At 42.1% G+C, this 18,845-nt stretch overlaps 2 protein-coding genes across 3 annotated transcripts in view; one reads left to right on the top strand and one right to left on the bottom strand.

The window, feature by feature from the left end:
- Positions 1–6,661, top strand: part of LOC141801818 (gamma-aminobutyric acid receptor subunit rho-1-like) — a 28,289-nt gene extending 21,628 nt beyond the window's left edge. Inside the window, exons 6-10 of one of the 2 annotated variants that reach the window (XM_074685109.1) lie at positions 3,514–3,596; positions 3,682–3,822; positions 3,907–4,059; positions 4,933–5,129; positions 6,373–6,661. In XM_074685109.1, the coding sequence (XP_074541210.1) occupies positions 3,514–3,596; positions 3,682–3,822; positions 3,907–4,059; positions 4,933–5,129; positions 6,373–6,660 (862 nt within the window). In that variant the 3' untranslated portion in view covers position 6,661. Of the gene's footprint in view, positions 1–3,513; positions 3,597–3,681; positions 4,060–4,932; positions 5,130–6,372 lie in introns of both variants that reach the window. The other variant, XM_074685108.1, reaches the window with a different exon arrangement.
- Positions 6,662–11,006: 4,345 nt separating this feature from the next.
- LOC141801882 (peptidase M20 domain-containing protein 2-like) lies at positions 11,007–18,225 on the bottom strand. The gene is made up of 7 exons (XM_074685192.1): positions 17,728–18,225; positions 16,058–16,206; positions 15,161–15,303; positions 14,922–15,076; positions 14,713–14,848; positions 12,974–13,081; positions 11,007–11,488 (listed from the first exon to the last, which is right to left on the bottom strand). The coding sequence occupies exons 1-7, from the start codon at positions 18,136–18,138 to the stop codon at positions 11,316–11,318; spliced, it is 1,275 nt and encodes a 424-aa protein (XP_074541293.1). The 5' UTR covers positions 18,139–18,225; the 3' UTR covers positions 11,007–11,315.
- Between the last annotated feature and the right edge of the window lie 620 nt (positions 18,226–18,845).

Consider the following 18,845-nt stretch of genomic DNA (forward strand, 5'->3'; position numbering starts at 1 on the left):
TTGATTTGATGACATGTGACGCTCCCGCCACCTGCTCCGGCTTCAACCCCCGCAGAAAGATGGAGGAGAAAATAATCTGTACGGTGTGTCATCAACCAGAGTTATACGATACAATGTGTGTACTCTACAGAGACCAGAAAAAAGGAGCAGGCTTGGGTGAAAGTCACTGAGGAGACAGGTTTTGAATGTAAGTTCTACAAATATTTGTTTCCAGCTGGATTTGTTGCACGGGTCATCACTGAGTCCGACTGTGTTTTCCTCAGTGGAGTTTTGTCGTAAAAGATGGAAGAACCTCAGGGACACCTGCCTGAAAGAGAGGAGGAAGGAGCAGGAAAAAAGGAGCGGGGCAGGGGCAGAGCCAGGGAAAAGATGGAAGTTCTCTGCGGTCCTCTCTTTTCCCTCAGGCGCGACGTGCTTTTAAATTCGCCAATTTGCTCCCGATGTGGCCGCGGCATTACACTGACAACATGACTCTGCACTTTGACTTTCCTACCCATACATACTGACACCAGGACTCGTCTTCACTGACACAGAAATTTACCTTTGAGAGATTAATTAAGGATTTTTAGAAAGAGACTGTCTTTTGCAGGTAATCCATGGTGTTTGGGTATTTGTACAAACTGTTCTGAGAAATGCATTAACTGTTTCACAAATGGTGAGGATAATTCCATAAATGTACCAAAGCAACTGAGAAGAGCTGTAATGGTAGTAGCAGTTGAAGTCTGTCAGGTTCACAGAATCAAACTGTCCACAGCAAGAATCCAGAGGAATCTACGAGACAGGAGAGCTCAGGGACTCCCAGACAGACCCATGGTCAGTAACTGTAGTGGGACATGAAGATCTGTTTTCTTATCTCCATCCAACGTTTTCTTCAGTAGACGGTTTGTGAGGTGCTCGTGCTGCTTAGTCAGTGGGGCAGGTTAGGATGTTAGTGGGTGTTCAGAGATGTAATAACCCCTGGCTGGCTCGCCAAGACAAACTGGCTCCAGCTGCTGCTGCTGCACAAGATGTGTATTTAAGGGGATAAAGTTCTGCCAATTACCAGCGCTAATACTCCCCCAAACAGGACCTTGTGATTTTGGTGAGCGATAGGAGACTCAGGGCCAAGATCGTTGATTCTGTAATCCATGGTGCAGAGCCTGGCAGAGATTAACGGCTGGCCATCTGCCTCCTGTATAGTCCGCTGAAACTCTGAGCTGCCTCCATGACGGAAGAGGAAAACAAAACTCAGCCATGATGTGGACTTCAACATTCCCAAACCCAAACCCACCAACCATGGGTGGCTGCTCTGATCTGAATCTGGTGTTGAGGGTGATGGAGTATTCTGTTAAACTGGGACTTCACTTGGCCTTTGCCTCCTTGTAATGGTACGCAGAGTCTGAGGGGGTTGTGTGTTTTTGTAGTTTTTAGATATATAACCATTCATTCTCCTCACATGGCCTGGGTTAATCTGGTTGTTGGTACTGGTTGGAGATTTCCCGGACTAAGACAGATTGGTGGGTGAGGATGACAGTCTGCAGACCGGGTGGTCCTCTCTTGGCTGTCAGTGGGATTATGTTTTCTCATTTATCATCTCAGCGCTGGAAACCAAATCTCAGCTGAAGACTGGCGCCAACACGCTATCTGCCCATTAGAGAGGAAAGGGTTACACATACATGACTCTGTCAAGAACATCAATGGAGAGTATTTGTTGTTATATCATCCAGACAGTGACCTCTTCAAAAGTCATTCAAGTAAAATACTTAGATTTCTCAAGTGTCCACCAGGGGGCTGTATCTGAAACTGAGTCGGTCCTCAGAGAGCTTATTTAGCTTTATTCATCCGGACGAGTTAGGGCCCTATCTACTAATTGTGTGTAAAAACAAAAAAAATATAATGTGTTATTTGTCAGCACGTTGTGGGTAATCTGCTCAGATTTCATGTGCAACTGATAACAGGTGCAAAACTGTCTTACCGTTTTGGCGTAATCATAGTCTCTGCGGCATTACCCATCTGTTCCTGATACTGTGAAATGAAGCCAAACCGCAGATGCGGCCACATTCGGTTGGACAGGGCGTTGGGACAATCTGATGATACTAATATCTTCTAAACCACCGAGTTAGAAAAAAATTGGTTCCTGGTACACTGCGCACTGTTAGCAAAAAAAAAAGTTTTTGAACCAGGCTGTGAATTTACTTTTTAATGCTGTCTAAGTATGTTTCTTGGCTTGATGTGTTTATAGTTTCTGGTCTTATTACAGTCAGCCTCATTTTCTTAACTGGATGTCGCCCATTAGGCGTAGCACTGTGCCGGTTTGCACCTGCACTAAATATAGACACAAAAACAGCAGTCGCAATCAGTTATCAAACTATATGTATTATTCTGATAATCTGCATCCATCCTGCATAGTCATCAAAAAGGGACACACTTAATGGATTTGGTGCGCTAATTTGTACATTTGCTCCTGTCATGGCTGAAGTTCTCAAAAACGTAAATGTAAAAATTTCTACATGATGTGTGTTCAACGTACAGTCAACAATTGGGATGCTTTTGTTGTTTGTGCTTTATTTTGGATTTCTGCAAACACAGTGGGGGAAGTGTAACTCCTCAAATTTTACATGCAAAAAGAATGATCCATCTATCTTATCTGGTCTGAAATCTATTAACAACTGAAACTTAATCTTAAATCGTTGCCATGGTGCCGGGCTCAAAAGGGTTAGGAGAGCTGGCGCTGCTCGTGTGGCGACAGGCAGTGTTGGTGGTCTGTCCTGTTTATTGTTTTGTGTTGGTGTACGTCATAGTAAGAAATTAACCAAACTTGCTTTTGGACTGTAATTCCCCTGCACTTCCGAAGCTCTATTCTTCAATAATGGAGCTCCTTTACATCATTATATTATGGACATTGTTACGATTGACAACTGGTTTTACCCATGACCTCACTTCTTCATTTATTGATTTATTCTTAAACCCTTTAAATCATTTTACATCACCAGGGGCTGTTCATGTTACGTTCAGATATGCTGTTCCTGCGACCTTGTCCTGTACAAATGTTTGTTTATTTATTGATCGTTGTTGTTTTATGTGCCGTCACTGCAAACAAAATTTCCCCTGGAGGGACAATAAAAGCTCTGAACTGAACTGAAACGCTGAATTGAAATTGCGATTGGCATAAAAGTGTCATATTCTACCATGGACTAAAGTTCTACTGAATTCTGACTGCATCAATAAGTTTTAGGGTAGGTTTCCTGATCCACAAAAAAAACCTTTCCTTCTGATTCACCAGCCTTCTGGAGGCCTGTTTGGGCAGAGCTATGTGCAGACCTTGGTGTTTGAGGCCCACCCCTCCAACCTGTCATGAGCCAATTAGGAGATAGTTATATAATAACCTCATCATTTCAGAAAGTCTCGTGAAGGCCTCATGAAGCGCTCGTGCTTCGTGCTATAAGCAGGTATCATTTTGAGCAGATTACAGTTTGGCATGGGCCTCCAGCACTGTTGGTTTATCTTATCACAGTTACTCGTCCTGTTTTTCAGGGTGACAGTCACAGCAATGTGCAGCATGGACCTGAGCCGCTTTCCTCTGGATACACAGACGTGTTCTCTGGAGATAGAGAGCTGTAAGTCACATCTTCAGAGACTTCTCTGCCTCTCTTCTGTTTAATTTGTTTCTCTAAGGATCACGTGATGCTTCTGTTTCTCCAGATGCATACACAGATGACGACCTGATGCTGTACTGGAAGGAGGGAAACAGGTCTTTAAACATCGATGAGAGGATTTCTCTCTCCCAGTTTCTCATCCAGGAGTTCCACACTACCACCAAGCTGGCCTTCTACAGCAGCACAGGTACCTGCAGGAACCACACACCTGTCCTTTCCTTCAAGGTCTGCTGTCATCTCTCAGTTTCTTACTTCACGTCTTTTTCTCCAGGCTGGTACAACCGTCTGTACATCACCTTCACTCTGCGCCGCCACATCTTCTTCTTCCTGCTGCAGACGTACTTCCCTGCCACGCTGATGGTCATGCTGTCCTGGGTTTCCTTCTGGATCGACCGCAGGGCCGTGCCTGCTCGAGTGCCGCTGGGTGAGAGGAGCAGACTTATTTAGCTCAGTGGCACCTTGTGACATCACAAGCTGAGCAGATTCTGAATATATCATCAGACTGAGTGTTATCAGGCCACAAATTAAGGACAAGGCTGACTTTGTTTCACTTAGCACAATATGTGAATACATCCTGTATAATACATCAAGATCCCAAAGCTTCCTTTTGTTCTCATTCATAATTAATTAATTTGCTTATTGTTTGTATGTTGTTGAGTTATTTTGAGTTTATTTCATTTTACTAAATTTTATTTCTTTTTCTTCTTATTATATTTTTATTATTTATTCTATTTGGGGAGGTATCTTGGATAAGCCCACCTTGGGTTTTTTCACCTCTCCAGCACTTTCTTTTATTTTTTTTTCTATGCCAGTGTAACTGTTTCTAATTTATGGTGCAAATAAAATAAAATAAAATAAAATAAAATTGAACAAAATAAAATTAAATAAAATTGAATAAAATAAAATGAAATTAAATTAAATTAAATTAAATTAAATTAAATTAAATTAAATTAAATTAAATTAAATTAAATTAAATTAAATTAAATTAAATCAAAGGAATAAAAAAAAAAATAATTAAATAAATAAAAAATACTCCAGACACTCAATAATATGATCAAAACAACTAAAATATGTCTGCTTTTTAAAGCTCTCATTTAAAAAATCTAAAAGAAGGAAAAACATTGTAATGGGTTGTAAACACATTGGACACCAAAGTATCCCCCTTGTCTCATTATATTAATGGATAAAATGTTGGACTCAGCCAGTAGCACGTCTCCTTGTCTATTAGGTGCAGCCCTGTGGTTGTGATTTCAACAGGGGGGAAGTTCACCGTCTCCTCTCTGTGGATCTGTTCCAGGTATAACCACGGTTCTCACCATGTCCACCATCATCACTGGAGTCAACGCCTCCATGCCCAGAGTCTCCTACATCAAAGCTGTGGACATTTACCTCTGGGTCAGTTTCGTCTTCGTCTTCCTTTCTGTGATCGAGTACGCTGCGGTCAACTACCTGTCCACCCTGCAGGAGAGGAAGGAGAGGAAGCTCAAAGAGCGGGTCAGTGCTGATAAAACACACAAAACACTGATTTTATTCTATAACCAAACTAACTGGAACAGGACAATCCATAGTGTTTACATGGCTGTGTTAAATACTTGATTCTGATTAGTTGAAAACCCCTTGACAAAGAGGATTAATTCTACATGACAACATCTATGGGACTCTTGAGCCCTGTTTCCACCAAGTGGTCCGGTTTTGTTCAGTACAGTTTGATACAGATTGGATCAGTTAAGCCTAATACTGTTTGCATTTCCACGGCCAACAGTGCCGGGCGGCGAGTAAGCTGAAGCTGATTGCCGTGACAATTACGTAATAGTGTGACTTCACATGTATCCCTGCTATTTAATCCAACAGAGAAGAAAAATGCAACACAGTAAACAAGGAGCAATGATGGAAGACATCCAGAGACTTGTCTGGTTTGGCACGTGGCTCTTTGATTCAAGAGAACAATCAAGCTTTGTTTCAGTGTGCCATGAGGAGAAATGCAGCAGCCACTGCCACACAGGAAGTTACAATTCTTTCGACACACCAGTTTGAAGTGTTTCTGGCTCCACCTTCTGGGGACGCCTGTAATGCGTCACGTGAACCACACGGATTATTTTCTCCTCCATCTACCAGCGGGGTTGGAGTCAGAGCAGGTGGCGGTTCCCCCCCAATGTCATCAAATCAATGACGTCGTGGGGGAATGTCATCACTGATTGGCTGCTGTGGCACAGCCTCACATAAATTCGCGTCAAAAGTTCAATATTTTAAACTCGAGTGTAGAGGCCTCTGACGCCCCAAACACACCGCACCAAACGCGTCCAACGTGCTGCCCGGGGCGAATCGGCGTCTAAACACGCAACACTTTGCATTGACTTTGTATATAATCTCGCCGCAAATTTGTGTTTTGTGTGGCAGTACCTTAATCGTGGACAACAACACTGGCTGTTCCACCAAGTAATGTTCAGCTTGCAGGCCCTGCCCCCCAAAGTTCCTGGATATTTAGGAAATACTACCTCTAAACTGAAACTCACATAGTTCCTCAAAAAGTCCCTAGTTTCTTTAGCCTAGTTGAAAAGCACCTAAACACAACAGTGACAATCATTCTTATTAAAGCAACTCTTCATCTTTATCATTTACAGAAGTTAAAAGTTTTAAGATTTATAAGAAGTGTCGGCAAAGATTTAAAGTCATTACTCAGAAGATTTTTATAAACAGTATTTTTGAAACTCATGAACCTCCTGTTGTGTCCCTGCAGCTGCCGTGTACCTGTGGTCTGGCTCACCCTGACATGATGTCAGCCAGCTACAGCGAGGTGGACGCTAACAACACAGGAAACTACGGCATGCCGGAGGAGAACGGGGTGAAACGGGAGAGGATGCTGGTGCAGCTGGCCATGGAGAGCGACCAGATCACCGGCCACGTGGGCACCAGCGCCTACAGCAACGTGTGGATCGACACACACGTCATAGACAAATACTCGCGGTTCTTATTTCCCGGATCGTACATCCTGTTCAACATCATCTACTGGTCCATCTACTGTTAACACACACCTGGGTCTCATGAGCTCTGAACGCTTGTTGTCTCAAATCTGCCTCAGGGTTTGATAAAGTGCTGAGCAGAGGCCTCAGGAGACGGACGTGAGCGCTGAACTTCTGGATGATCTCTCCTCACTTGACAGAAAATGACACTGGAGTGTTGTTCAGGTCTCTGCAAACCTGACCCCCAGGAAAAGCTGGAGCTGAACTTAGCAGATCTGATCTGAACTTTAAACCAGGTCTTTGTTAGGACTGAGCGACCAGCTGAGAACAGTTCCTGGAGTAAAACTGGATCTTTTCCATCCATTAGAAACTCAACATTTACTCACTGTGGCTTCAACATGGGACACACTGTGTACCTTTATAAGAACTTACAGGCTGTCAGATGTTTTCCAGGGAGCAGCTGTGCCTGGGGATCTTTAATTTGAGGGTTTATCTGCTGGTTGATGGTCGGGGATCAGAGCTTGATAAACTGTAATCAAGGGCTTGAAACAGATTGTGGACAGCGTTGAGTTTTTTTGGTGGCTGTTTTTTCTTTAAAGCTCCTGTGAGGTTTAATGCTGAACCTTAAGGATGAGCAGGAACTTTTCTTTCTGCTTTTCTCATCCTCTGCATGTGAAAGCAACATTTTCTGATAAAACAGTGTCACCTCACTTTAATTTTAGATTATAACAGACACCTCAGGTCAGGTTTCTGATGTAAAACAGTTTTGGAGTTTGATTTTCCTCAGAGACTTTTGCTCAGGGCCTCTTCTTATTCCTTCCCTGTATCTTTGATTGCATGTTGAACCCTCAGAGGTCTAAAGCATTTCGCTCTTATTTTAAGAGTTATATCCCTGACGAAAAAGAGCACAACATGAGCACAACAGAAAAATACCAAGAAAAATAAAAATTGTACAAAATTAAATTGTAATAAATGTAAAATGTAAAAATAACAATAACAATAGTGGTAATAATAATAATAATATCTAAGATATTTCACATCCTGCATTTGTTTCCATCTGACTTGGGAAACAGGGAGAAGTGAAATAAAATCAGTAGTTATAAAAAAAAAAATAGTAAAGTGTATTTATTTATATTAATTGATGTCTCCAGATTAGAAAGCCACCAAACTATTAAAAGGTGACAAAGCATGTTCAGTACGGCTTCATTGCCCACAATCCTTAAGTCCAAATACTGCCACTAATTGGTTAACTGTTCAAAACAAAGATGGCCGCCTTCTTTTTGCACTGTCATCTCAAGTTTGTCCATGATTCATTCTGGAGCTGTGGGGCTCAGACTGGCTCTTAAAGCAAACCTCTACTTCTAACCTTTCAATCAGAGACAGCTTTGTAAACCCGACCTCTAAGGCTTACATTTCTGATGTTTTGCATTTTTAAACTGATTTCAATTACACTTTTTTTTTTTCAATTCAAAGCCACTGTGTTGATTTGGAAATCAAATGAATGCAATAAAATGTTGTTTACCATCTCAACTTGATCATTCCTTGCATCGGTACCCATGTGGTCTGAAACTATGACTTAGGACAGATTGTTTATCTTTTTTTTTCACAGGGTAGCACTGTGACTTTTAAGATATATGTTAAAATGCAAGCACAAAATGTCCAGTCAGTGTTATACTGTGTGCAGTCACTCTAAGATCATTTGATAACTCAATAATATCCACTGATTCCTTGTAAAGAGTCCCAGTGTGGTTGCTTTCTTTGTTTCAGGTCCTCTGAGCAGGAAACTGTTTTTTCCCCACAACTGTGATAGCATATTTGTTTCAAATGGAAAAACCCAGCAATTTGTGTTTTTTTGTTTGATCCAACCAAAAGCTGGATTTAAGCTACATAGAAAGGTTTTTCACGAATTCAGCCAGTGGTGATCCTCACTCTCCACAACGCTGTAGTAAGCATGCCAGGCCTGTAGGTGGTGCTATAACTGTCTTGTCCAGAAGCAGCTTTTGGTAAATCTCCACTGAAGTAGAGTCTTGCCTTCATCTGGTGTATTGGGCAGTACTAAGTGCAGAAGTGGAGCAACAGATGCACACTTTTTTAAAGACAGTCAGCAGATTCAGCAGATTGAGCAGCACAAGCACAACACAGTAGTTCACGACGGTCGTATCAACAGTACTGTTAGAATAGAATAGAATAGAATAGAAAATACTTTATTTATCCCCGAGGGGAAATTCAGGAGTCACCGCAGCATTTAAGAAAACAAAAGTAAGAAAGAGTATAGAAAGTGCAAAAATGTCCATAAGAAATTAGATGACGACATCCCGTCCACCACTCGTCCACCACTCTCCAGCCCAGCCAGTCTCCACCTCCACAGGGTCCAGGACTGAGCCTCCCCAGCAGTCTGTTCAGTCTCTGTCTCCTGGATCCTGTCCGCTCACAGCAGGCGAAGCTCCTCCGATGTGTCGTGGCGTCCGATGTCTGCTCCGTCAGCCACGTCCGTGAACAGCATGATGCCGCTGGTTTAGCACAGCTAGCTCGTCCATCCCTCGGAGCGAGATCCCACGTTCCCAACAACAATGGATGGAAGGACAGGTCCACGTCGTCACCCTCCAGCTCACATCCAAGAACCAGCACGTCGTCCTCACCTCCTCCTCCTCAGCTCAAGGGAAATCATCAAGCCCTACACTAGTTAGCATTGACATGCTACAGGCTGCTAACAGCTAATTTTGCATGTAAACAATGCAGCCATGGTTACATGTAGGATCTCCAGACAAACACAGGAGAAAAGTAGTAAAAAATACCGCCGAAGCCACAAAAAGTTTGGTGTCCGTGACCAACAATGAACCATACAAAGTGATGATCCACTCCAAATACAAAGATGACGAAAAAGAGACGAAAAAATTACAAGAAACGGACAAAGACGAGAGAGCTGCTGCAACAGGCAGCTACTTGGGTAGCGCCTAGCAACAAGAAAAAGTTGTTGGACTATTGTATGCGCTTGCACGAGGTGGGGTGTGACATCAGCGTTTGCGCTGAAAACGCTGGCTTGCTGTTTACACAGCAACAGTGTCGGCAGCATTTCAGAAAAATCCCACTCTGGAGGCCATTTTCAAAGGTTTGCGTCGTAGGTCGACCGAAACACTGTTTCCATGTAAACGCGAAGCTGAAACACAACAAAACTTTTGTGTTTCACCCAAAAAACATTGTTGTGTAAACACACTTCAGGGAAACCTGGATTCTTACTGACATGAAGTTTGTAATAGTTTTAAATTGAGCTGTGCTGCCAAGGAGTTTTCTGAAGGTAAATGAGTTTTGCAAAAGAGCAGACATGTTGTTTTTCTCCACCATGACGGCAGCAGAAGCAAAGGCTAACTAGGGTGTGTCGAAAGGGACAAAAAAGACCTAAATGGCACTGTGATTAACAGCTTTTCATGACACTTTACAAATAAATTTGAGTGATACAATTATTGCTGTAATGTGGAGTTTGCATGTTCCCCCTGTGCATCTGGGTTCTCTCCGGGTACTCTGGCTTCCTCTCGTCCAAAAACATGCTCATCAGGTTAATTGGTCCCTCTAAATTGTCCCTAGGTGTGACTGTGTGCATGAATGGTTGTCTGTCTCTGTGTCAGCACTGCGACTGACTGGCAACCAGTTCAGGGTGTACCCCGCCTCTCGCCATATGACAGCTGGGATAGGCTCCAGCCACCTGCGACCCTGAACCAGATAAGCAGTATGGAATATGAATGAATGAATTATTGCTGTAAGCTGATGCTGCCAGTACGAGGCTGCCATCTTTGTCTTCACCAATCAAACCTCATAAGACACCTGGGGTATGAAAGCCTGCCTTTTGTTGCTTATCACTGTCTTTTAATGGACCAATGGCTCCCTCTTGTGGACAAAGCAAGTATTACAAAACCCATTTATTTTATTTCTGGGGCTGTACCTCTGTTAATCACAGGTGAAATGTCCTTTCTCAGCATAAGAGGGCCAAACAAAAGGCAGCTGTTTATTTAAAAAAAAAAAAAAATCTTAATAAATAACTTCTATTCTTGATCTGTGAACCTACAGGCTCTGTTCCTCTTCTCCCTTCCTGACAAGTCAAACTTAAACCAATCCACAATGTCAAATGTCACAGATACTATTGTTTTACATTTCTGTATAAATGTGTCTTGATATTTTACTTTTTATTTATCAAGTAATGAATATTAATCACTTTAACTGTCACCCTCTTTGGGCCTCCTGAAAAAAAGGCATAATATATGGTTGTTCTCCTTCCTGTGAAGTTATACATGTTTTTTTCTTCTTTACAAAGTAAACAGTGTGTCCAAAAATTAGAGAAAAAAATAATAAGACCTGAAAAACTGATTTGGTTTTGAAGTTGTTAACACCTTACTCCAGCTTGTGTTTGGTTTATACAGAACTACAGAGGATTAGGATCAGTGGGTGAATCTGTACAAAGTGAGCTTTTATTGGTTTGTTTAGCACATCCATTCTTAGTGTGCTTTAACAAAAATACAAATCAGGGTTTGAGAAACATTTTAAAATCATTTCGAGTGAAAAAGTCTTGATCATATCTCTTTAAGAACAGACGGATGTGTTCAACAGCTGATCACTGTGTGAGCTTTTCTTCACTTTTGATTGAAACCTTTGGGGAAAGAAAAGCTGTGGTAGAAATATTCTCTCTCCATCGTCTTCATCATCATCATCATCATCTTCATCATCATCTTCAGCTCTGTCCTCCCGTGCTCTGTCCTCTCAGGGTCCCCTCGTCCCTCAGTTTGGCCTCTGTGAACTCCTGCTTCACCCTCTGCAGCAGCTCAGGGCACAGCAGCACATCCAGAGCCGTCATGGCCAGAGCCTTCGCCGTCCTCAGGGTGAAGAACTGAGCTTTGTCATCCCCTGAAACACACACACACAAGGACAGTGAAACAGACGATCTTGAAGATGTTTCACTTTGTGCTGAGATCTTTCCTATAAAAACTGCTTCCTGACAGCAGATGAGTGAAGAAAAAATAATCTGCACAAACGTAAGCTGAGAGGAAACTCCTGAGGCAGTGCTGCTCACAAACGGTCTGGAAACACAAACCAACACACTCAAGGTGCTTACCAACCCGGAACCTTTATTTCTTGGTTCCTGTAGCCCAAGATAATTTGCATCAGTCCAGTGACATATTGAGAGAAAAATAAAAGCAATTGCAATGCACAGCCAGACCAGTAGAGGGCCGTGAGACAATGATGAAGGCTAGACGGCAAAAAATGACAAGGACAGGTCAACATCGTGTGACACTACAGTTAGCCTGTTAACATGGAGAATATGGAAAAAGTCCTTGGGGACACAGTGCAGTTTCTATTTTTAGTCAAATGTCAAAATTTCTTTCTCAAATAAGCTTTTAATGATGAACTAAAAAGCTTGATTTTCTGAAAGTCGTCAACAAAAAGGCTCAGTCTCGTTTTTAAGCAGGTTCTTAGGTCGATCCCTGCCATCTTCATGCTTTAGACCAGAAGTCTTCAACTTTTTTCAGACCAAGGACCACCTTACATATTTCTAAATTGGGCCAATTGCTACGCATAAACGTACCTTGTAAGTGTGCATTCAGTATTAAGCTGTTCTGGGGAACCTGATGGAGCCAGTGTGAAACATGAAGCTACATGATTGGCAGAGCAGTGATAGAGGCAGGTCTTCCTCTGTCTTGAGGAGCTACAAGTGAATGCTCAGTGAACCTGTGTTCAGTTTGCTGCTGTGTTGCTGACTGTGCTCATTTCTGACTGAAAGATAACATCTTTGACCTCTGTGTATCCTTCAATGTGTGTTCAAAGACAACAACATGAGTAAAAATTAAAATACGTGGAAACAATCATTAAAAAAATATTTAAAAATTGCATAATCAACAAAAAATGTCGCACACCCCATGCAGTATTTCCACAGATCCCCTAGGGACCAGGGACCCCCTGTTGAGAAACTCTGCTTTTAGATCTCTCAGTGGTCCAGCCTTTTCCTGGTCAAATCTGTTTCAGACTTTTGAAACTGCTTGAAAAGGCTTTGCCACTTGCACATGACTCTTCAAGTGTCAGAAAAAGCCATCCGCAGTGGAATAAATCTCGACTAAAACCAGCACAGGCTAGGTATCCTCCATGCTAACATGCTAACTGTGCTAGAGCTGCTTGTCTTCTTTTTCCATGGTGTCATCTTCACTGTGGTTACATTTATTTTTTCTCCATATGTCACTGGCCTGATATAGAAAAAAGAAACACAGATAAACAATCGTGTAGATCTTGGGAATGTTTTTACCAGGGAACTAAGAGTTCCCAGACCTTCTGTGCCTTCACAGGTTGACAGTTATCCTTTAACAGGGAGGTTGACACTGGTGGATGTGCATCACGTACCAGAGGCCACCGTGTACTCCTCCGTGTGGTTCAGAGCCTTAGAGCCGATGTAGAAGTACGGATGAATCCCAGGAACTGCAAATGTCACGTTGCCAAAGTCTGTGGAGCCTGAAGATGACAGGAATCACACACACACACAACACAACCACATACAGAGGCGCAAAGACTTTTATTCTACATCTGCAGAGAGTGGTGCATTCATCAACAAAACAACATTTAGCAGTGCTTCCCACTGTTCTCAATAAACTTTGTTCCTCTATTCACAGTTTTTAAGGGTTTTCAACACCAGCAGATACTAAAACTAAGCAAGTGTTTTAATCTTGTAAAAAATGTCTCACTAGAATTCATCGATGCCACGTTCACCTGTCAAGTCCAGAGAAGAGTCTCAGGGGCCGTTTACACGACAAAGGTTTTAGGGTGAAACGCAAATGTTTTGTTGTGTTTCAGCCTCGCGTTTACAGGGAACCGGCGTTTCAGCCGACCTGAAACGCAAACTTTTAAAAACAGCCTCCAGGGTGGAATTCTTCTAAAACGCTCCCGACACCATTGCTGTGTAAACAGTAAGCCGGCGTTTTATTTGGAAACGATGACGTCACACTCCACTTCGTGCTCATAGACTGTATAAACATGGACGTAGTCTCACCGACGTCACCCGTCTGTTCTGGAACGGATAATGAAGCACATTGGCTATATCGGCCATATTTGTAGTGGCAAGGGCTTCGCCTACAGCCATAGGGCACCGGCCGTCATGTGACCCTCGGCTGTGCCTCTTATTAGGGAGCTCGGGATCTTAATATCCTCCGAACGGCCGAGTTAGAAAAAAATTCAGCCCCCGTACAGTGGGTGCAGGTAGTAAAATTAGCGATTCAGACAGGAGACGTTTTTTGAACCAGGCTGTAAATAGGTTAATTTCTGCCTTGAAAATGGTTTTTTTTTGGCTTGGTGTGTATGTGACTTCCGCTACTTCTGGAGCCAGCCTCAAGGGGACTCTCCAGAAACAGCAGATTTTAGCACTTCCGCATTGTCTCATATTCTCAAACCGGAGGTTGCCGCTTGTTCGCTCTTCACGCAAACAACAGTCCAACAGTAATGTTGTTACAATCATTGCGAACTACCATGTTGTGCTTGTGCTGCTGAATCTGCTGAATCTGCTGACTGTCTTTATACAAAATGAGCATCTGTTGCTTCACTTTTGAACTAAGTATTCCCCAATACACCAGATAACCAGCTCAACTCTACTTCGGTGGAGATCTACCACAAGCGGCTTCTGGACAAGACAGTTATAGCACCACCTACAGGCCTGGCATGCTTACTACAGCGTTTTCAGTCCATCAGCATTTACGTGTAAACGCAGATTTTTTTCACTGTGTTCAGATGAAACGTTGTCATGTAAACAGGGCCTTAGTTTAAGAAACTAAATAAGGCCTGGGTTACCTCTAATGACTAAAAATATCGGTCAATGGAAAAAGAAAGTTCATGTCATTGTTTTATCCCACCTGCAGATTTTGTTTGTACTTATTAAAAGCACTTCAGGTATCAGTCTTTACTTGTAACATCTTGTAAGACATTTTTCTGGTCTCTCCTTGGGATGAATAATATTAAAAACGAGGACCTGACTCTGAGTCTTCTCCAGAGACTCAGACTTAAACACAAAGACCCCAAAACTAGATTCAGACTACAGCTTTGGTGACTTGACTGCTACACTGGTGCATTGCCTCCATGTCAGTATTCAGTCTCACCTGAAGCATTGTTCAGCACTTCTTCATCTGTCGTGAACTCTATCCCCAGAGCCTTTCCATTGCTCTCATATAGATCCTCCAGAGTTCTATTCCTCAGTAGGTTGTCAAAAGCATTTTTGGAGTACTCCACTTCAACCTGAGGTCAGAAAAGTTACACATTAAAAGACTCCTGTGTGATGGACTCAGTCTCATTTTGATTTATTCCTCACCTGACATCCAGTGGCCTCAGCAGCTGATCTGAAGCACCTCTCAGCTTTGGATTTCAGGAGGTCTAGCTCAGCTCGTGATGGCGTCCTCAGGTAGTACTCCAGCTCAGTGTAGTCAGGGATGATGTTTGGTTTCACTCCTCCGTGCTTTATGATACCTGAACAACACACCATGATTATCCAGAGCTCGCTGACCTCCACAGAGGAACACCTGAGCACAGAAACTCATCATGTGACTTCACCATGAACTCTCCAGTCTGGCTTCATCTGCTGTCTGAGCACGGACAGGTTGTTGTAGCAGAGCACCGCCGCATCCAAGGCATTGACACCCTCCCAGGGATAGGCCGAGGCATGAGACGCCTTCCCACGGTACCTTATAAACACACTGAAACAAACAAAAAACATAGACAAGACCTCAGTCTGCCTGATCTTTCATGTGGAAGTCTGTGTTGTAGAAATCCCCTAATCTGTCTGTAAACTGCTCAAAACGTTCAGTTAAAAAAAAAAAACTCACAAAGTCTTCACTGGTTCACTAACTGGTTCATGACACATTGAAGGAGCGGGCCTCAAACACTAAGGTCTACCTTTAGCTCCGCCCCTGACAGGCCTCCAAAGTGCTGTCCAATCAGAGGGAACAGGGTGTAAGGAGCCATACAGAGACAGCAGCTAAAATGAAGCATTTTGGACAGAGGCTGAAATGAAGCCCAGTTTACATCAATTGGTTCAGTTCAGTTAGTTTTGGTGTGGCACGAATTTTGTGGCATTTCCATTTGGTAAAACCAGCTTAGGTCTCCAGATTTCTGACCTGTACTGTCCCACTTTTTGGTACCTTTCTGTTGAGGTGCCAGACGTACTAATCTGACCCCAGAATGTGGAGCTGGAAACACTGCAGTCTGTTGATTGGTCAAAAGAACTACCACTTAGTGTGTCTTCGCAGCACACAGATTTCTCTGAAACAAAGCTTGGTTGTGTTTTGTAACAAAAAGACACATACCAATCACAAAGAAGAAGAATCGCTGGGTGTCTTTCATTATTGCTCTTTGTTTACTGTGCAACATTTTTCTTCTTTGCTAGATTTATTAGCAGGATACACTATGTGGCAAAAACAATATCCCATTAACAAAATATTTAAAACTTACTCATGTTCTGCCACTAGGGGGAGAAAGGGAGCGTTGTCCTGCAGAGGGTGAGCCATGAAGACCACGTCCATGTTCTCAAAGGCCCCCTCATTCAACAGGTCTATTTTACCTCCTCCATCCTCCTCAGCTGGAGTCCCAAGAACTGTCACCTGTGGACAAAATATTATTCAATTCAATTCAACAATATTCAATATTCACTTGATTGATCCCATTACACATGGTTCTCGTGGCAATTAAAAAAAACGCAAGTCAAATATTGAAAAAATAAGTAACTATCATTCAATTATCATTCAACACTTCAATAACAATATACCATTTTAAAATGAAATATAAATAGACTATGATCATATTATCATTATAATACTCCAGTTGAAACAAGAAGGGATGGGTACCTTTCACATTTGAAACAATACGGTACTAATTCCTGGTACCTGGCAATCGGTATCAGTACTCAACGGCACCAATTTTCGGTACTTTTGTGTGTTTATGTGGTAAAAAATATCAATCTGTTTAATTATAAAATGATTTTTTTTTTAATTAAACAAATTTATTATTCAATATATAACCTTGCAATGCTGTGTTTATGTCCAGCATGGAAAATCACCTACTCTTCCACTCCCTCACAGTCACAAGGATACATTTAGGTACCTAAACATGGTACCCAGTACTTTTGACAGAATTCGGTCGGTACCTCCAGAAGTACCTAATTTGGTACCCATCCCTAGAAACAAGATAACTTGACCATGTCTTTGAGATATACATACCATGTCCGAAGCCATCTTAAGATGTGAATGCCTTTAGACAAAGGAAATATATCTCAAGATGTCTTAAGACACTTGATAACTTCAAGACACAAAAATCTGTCAAAAATCTGCGCCCCATGTTTTACTCTGTAATGTCTTAACACAAGATTGACGTCTTCAATTTTTTTTTTCAAGATGTCTTTATGTACAAAAATGTCTTGAGACGTCTTGATTTTGATTATTAAGACATCTTAAGGCATCTTGACACACTTTTGACAGCTGGGTCTGTATTTGGTTTTAATAATTTGTGTTTTTGAAGAGACAAAAATCAAATACAGTAGTCAAGAGATACAGACCGAAAATACAACACAAGCACAATGACCTTTCAGCTTGTACATGAGCTCATAGTTATTTGATTGGAACATCATAAAGGTTGAATTTAGCAAAGATTTTCAAAATATCTTTATTGTCTAAATTTCTTGGGAAACTTGTTACTAATGGAGAAAAAGAAAATTGAAACAAATATCCTGTCAATGAACGTAACTTCTCAGAGTGTATTTCTATTCAATGACAAACAACCCATTTTTCTGATACCCATAGAAAGAACCTGTTGATTCTTTTCGACCTGACTTGTTTCTTTTTTGACTCTACAGGGGACCAGGATTTGAAGAAACCACATCCTGCAGTATTGAAGACTTCAGACTCGGCATGGGGACCATTAGTGCTCAGGTAAAGGTTTCCTAAGGGAAGTGAGTAACCAAGAATTTGGAAAACTTTCTTACATTCTTCTTTACAGTTAGGTTTATACAGCAGTGTTTGCTGCCCCCTGTTGGCCTATAAAGAAACCTGCAGGTTGAACTGCAAACTTCTGGATTGACATAAACACTCTACGTGGAACTTGAGTCCAACACCTTCGGGTATCAGTACCTGGACCTTGACTGGGAGGTTCTGGGTCTTCTCCAGCACATCTTTGAGCCCCACGGCCGCAGCAGCTCCGACCTCAGCTATCAGGTTGTGTCCACACGCGTGTCCGATCCCCGGCAGAGCGTCATACTCGCAGAGGAAACCCACGTTGACCACGTGACCCTGCTCGCTGCTCTCAGGTGGTCCCCATGTGGCTCTGAAAGCAGTCTGAAGTTTGTAGTGACTGTCGACCTTCCAGCCTGTTTCCTGTCTGAAAAACTCCACCAGCCTGTCATGAGCCTTGTGCTCCTCGTAAGCGAGCTCCGGACTGCTCCAGATGTCCTGACTGAGCATGCGCAGCTTCTCTTTGGACTCATCGATGCAGCAGCAGAGTTTCTCTTTCAGACCCTGCAGCAGCTCGGAGCTGTCACACATCTTAATACGATCTTACCTCTTACACAGAATAGTGTTGACAGGAAGTGCTGCAGACTCAGTCACACACTACCGTAGACAAGCACGTGATCATATTGTTTTTTTTTTTCTGTAAACTTTATTGAACACAATGAGGACACAAATGAAAAGAGTACTGTCAAAGCTGTATGGATAAATTTGATAAATTTCTAGAATCAGTTATAGAAAGATTAACATAATTCTGTTTTTACTGAAGAACTTAAAGCAATGCTCAGGGCTCTAAAGCGGGTAGAGGATATTAAATACTAAGACTACAAATCAAATGAGTACATTCATTATCAGCTTTTGGGAATTTGCAGTCGTTTTCATCATGTGGAAGACAAGATGCTATATGTGATAGGAAATGTGAAATTATAAAAAGAATATGAATATCAGAGCTTGTGTTAAATTTGTTTGAGTAACTTCACATGCTGGGATACAATGGAATGAATGAACTTGCTGATGAATTTGCTAAGAAACCTCTTCAGTCAGGAAATGTATTACTGGATGTACCTGTTATTTCCCATATTCCTCTATTTTAGTCTTTATTTTTAACGTGATCTAAAAAGAGGGAGAACATAATTGCAAGGAGGATGAGGAGGAGACACTGGGAGAGTATACAGTATATCACTAAAGGTACACACGATTTAAGCATAAGTTTGTGAGTACGCACTGTTCATGAATGAGGCCCG

This window comes from Halichoeres trimaculatus, unplaced genomic scaffold, assembly GCF_033239565.1.
Source record: "Halichoeres trimaculatus isolate MK-OKI-2021-1 unplaced genomic scaffold, fHalTri1.1 fHalTri1_scaffold_13, whole genome shotgun sequence".
Classification (NCBI taxonomy): domain Eukaryota; kingdom Metazoa; phylum Chordata; class Actinopteri; order Labriformes; family Labridae; genus Halichoeres; species Halichoeres trimaculatus.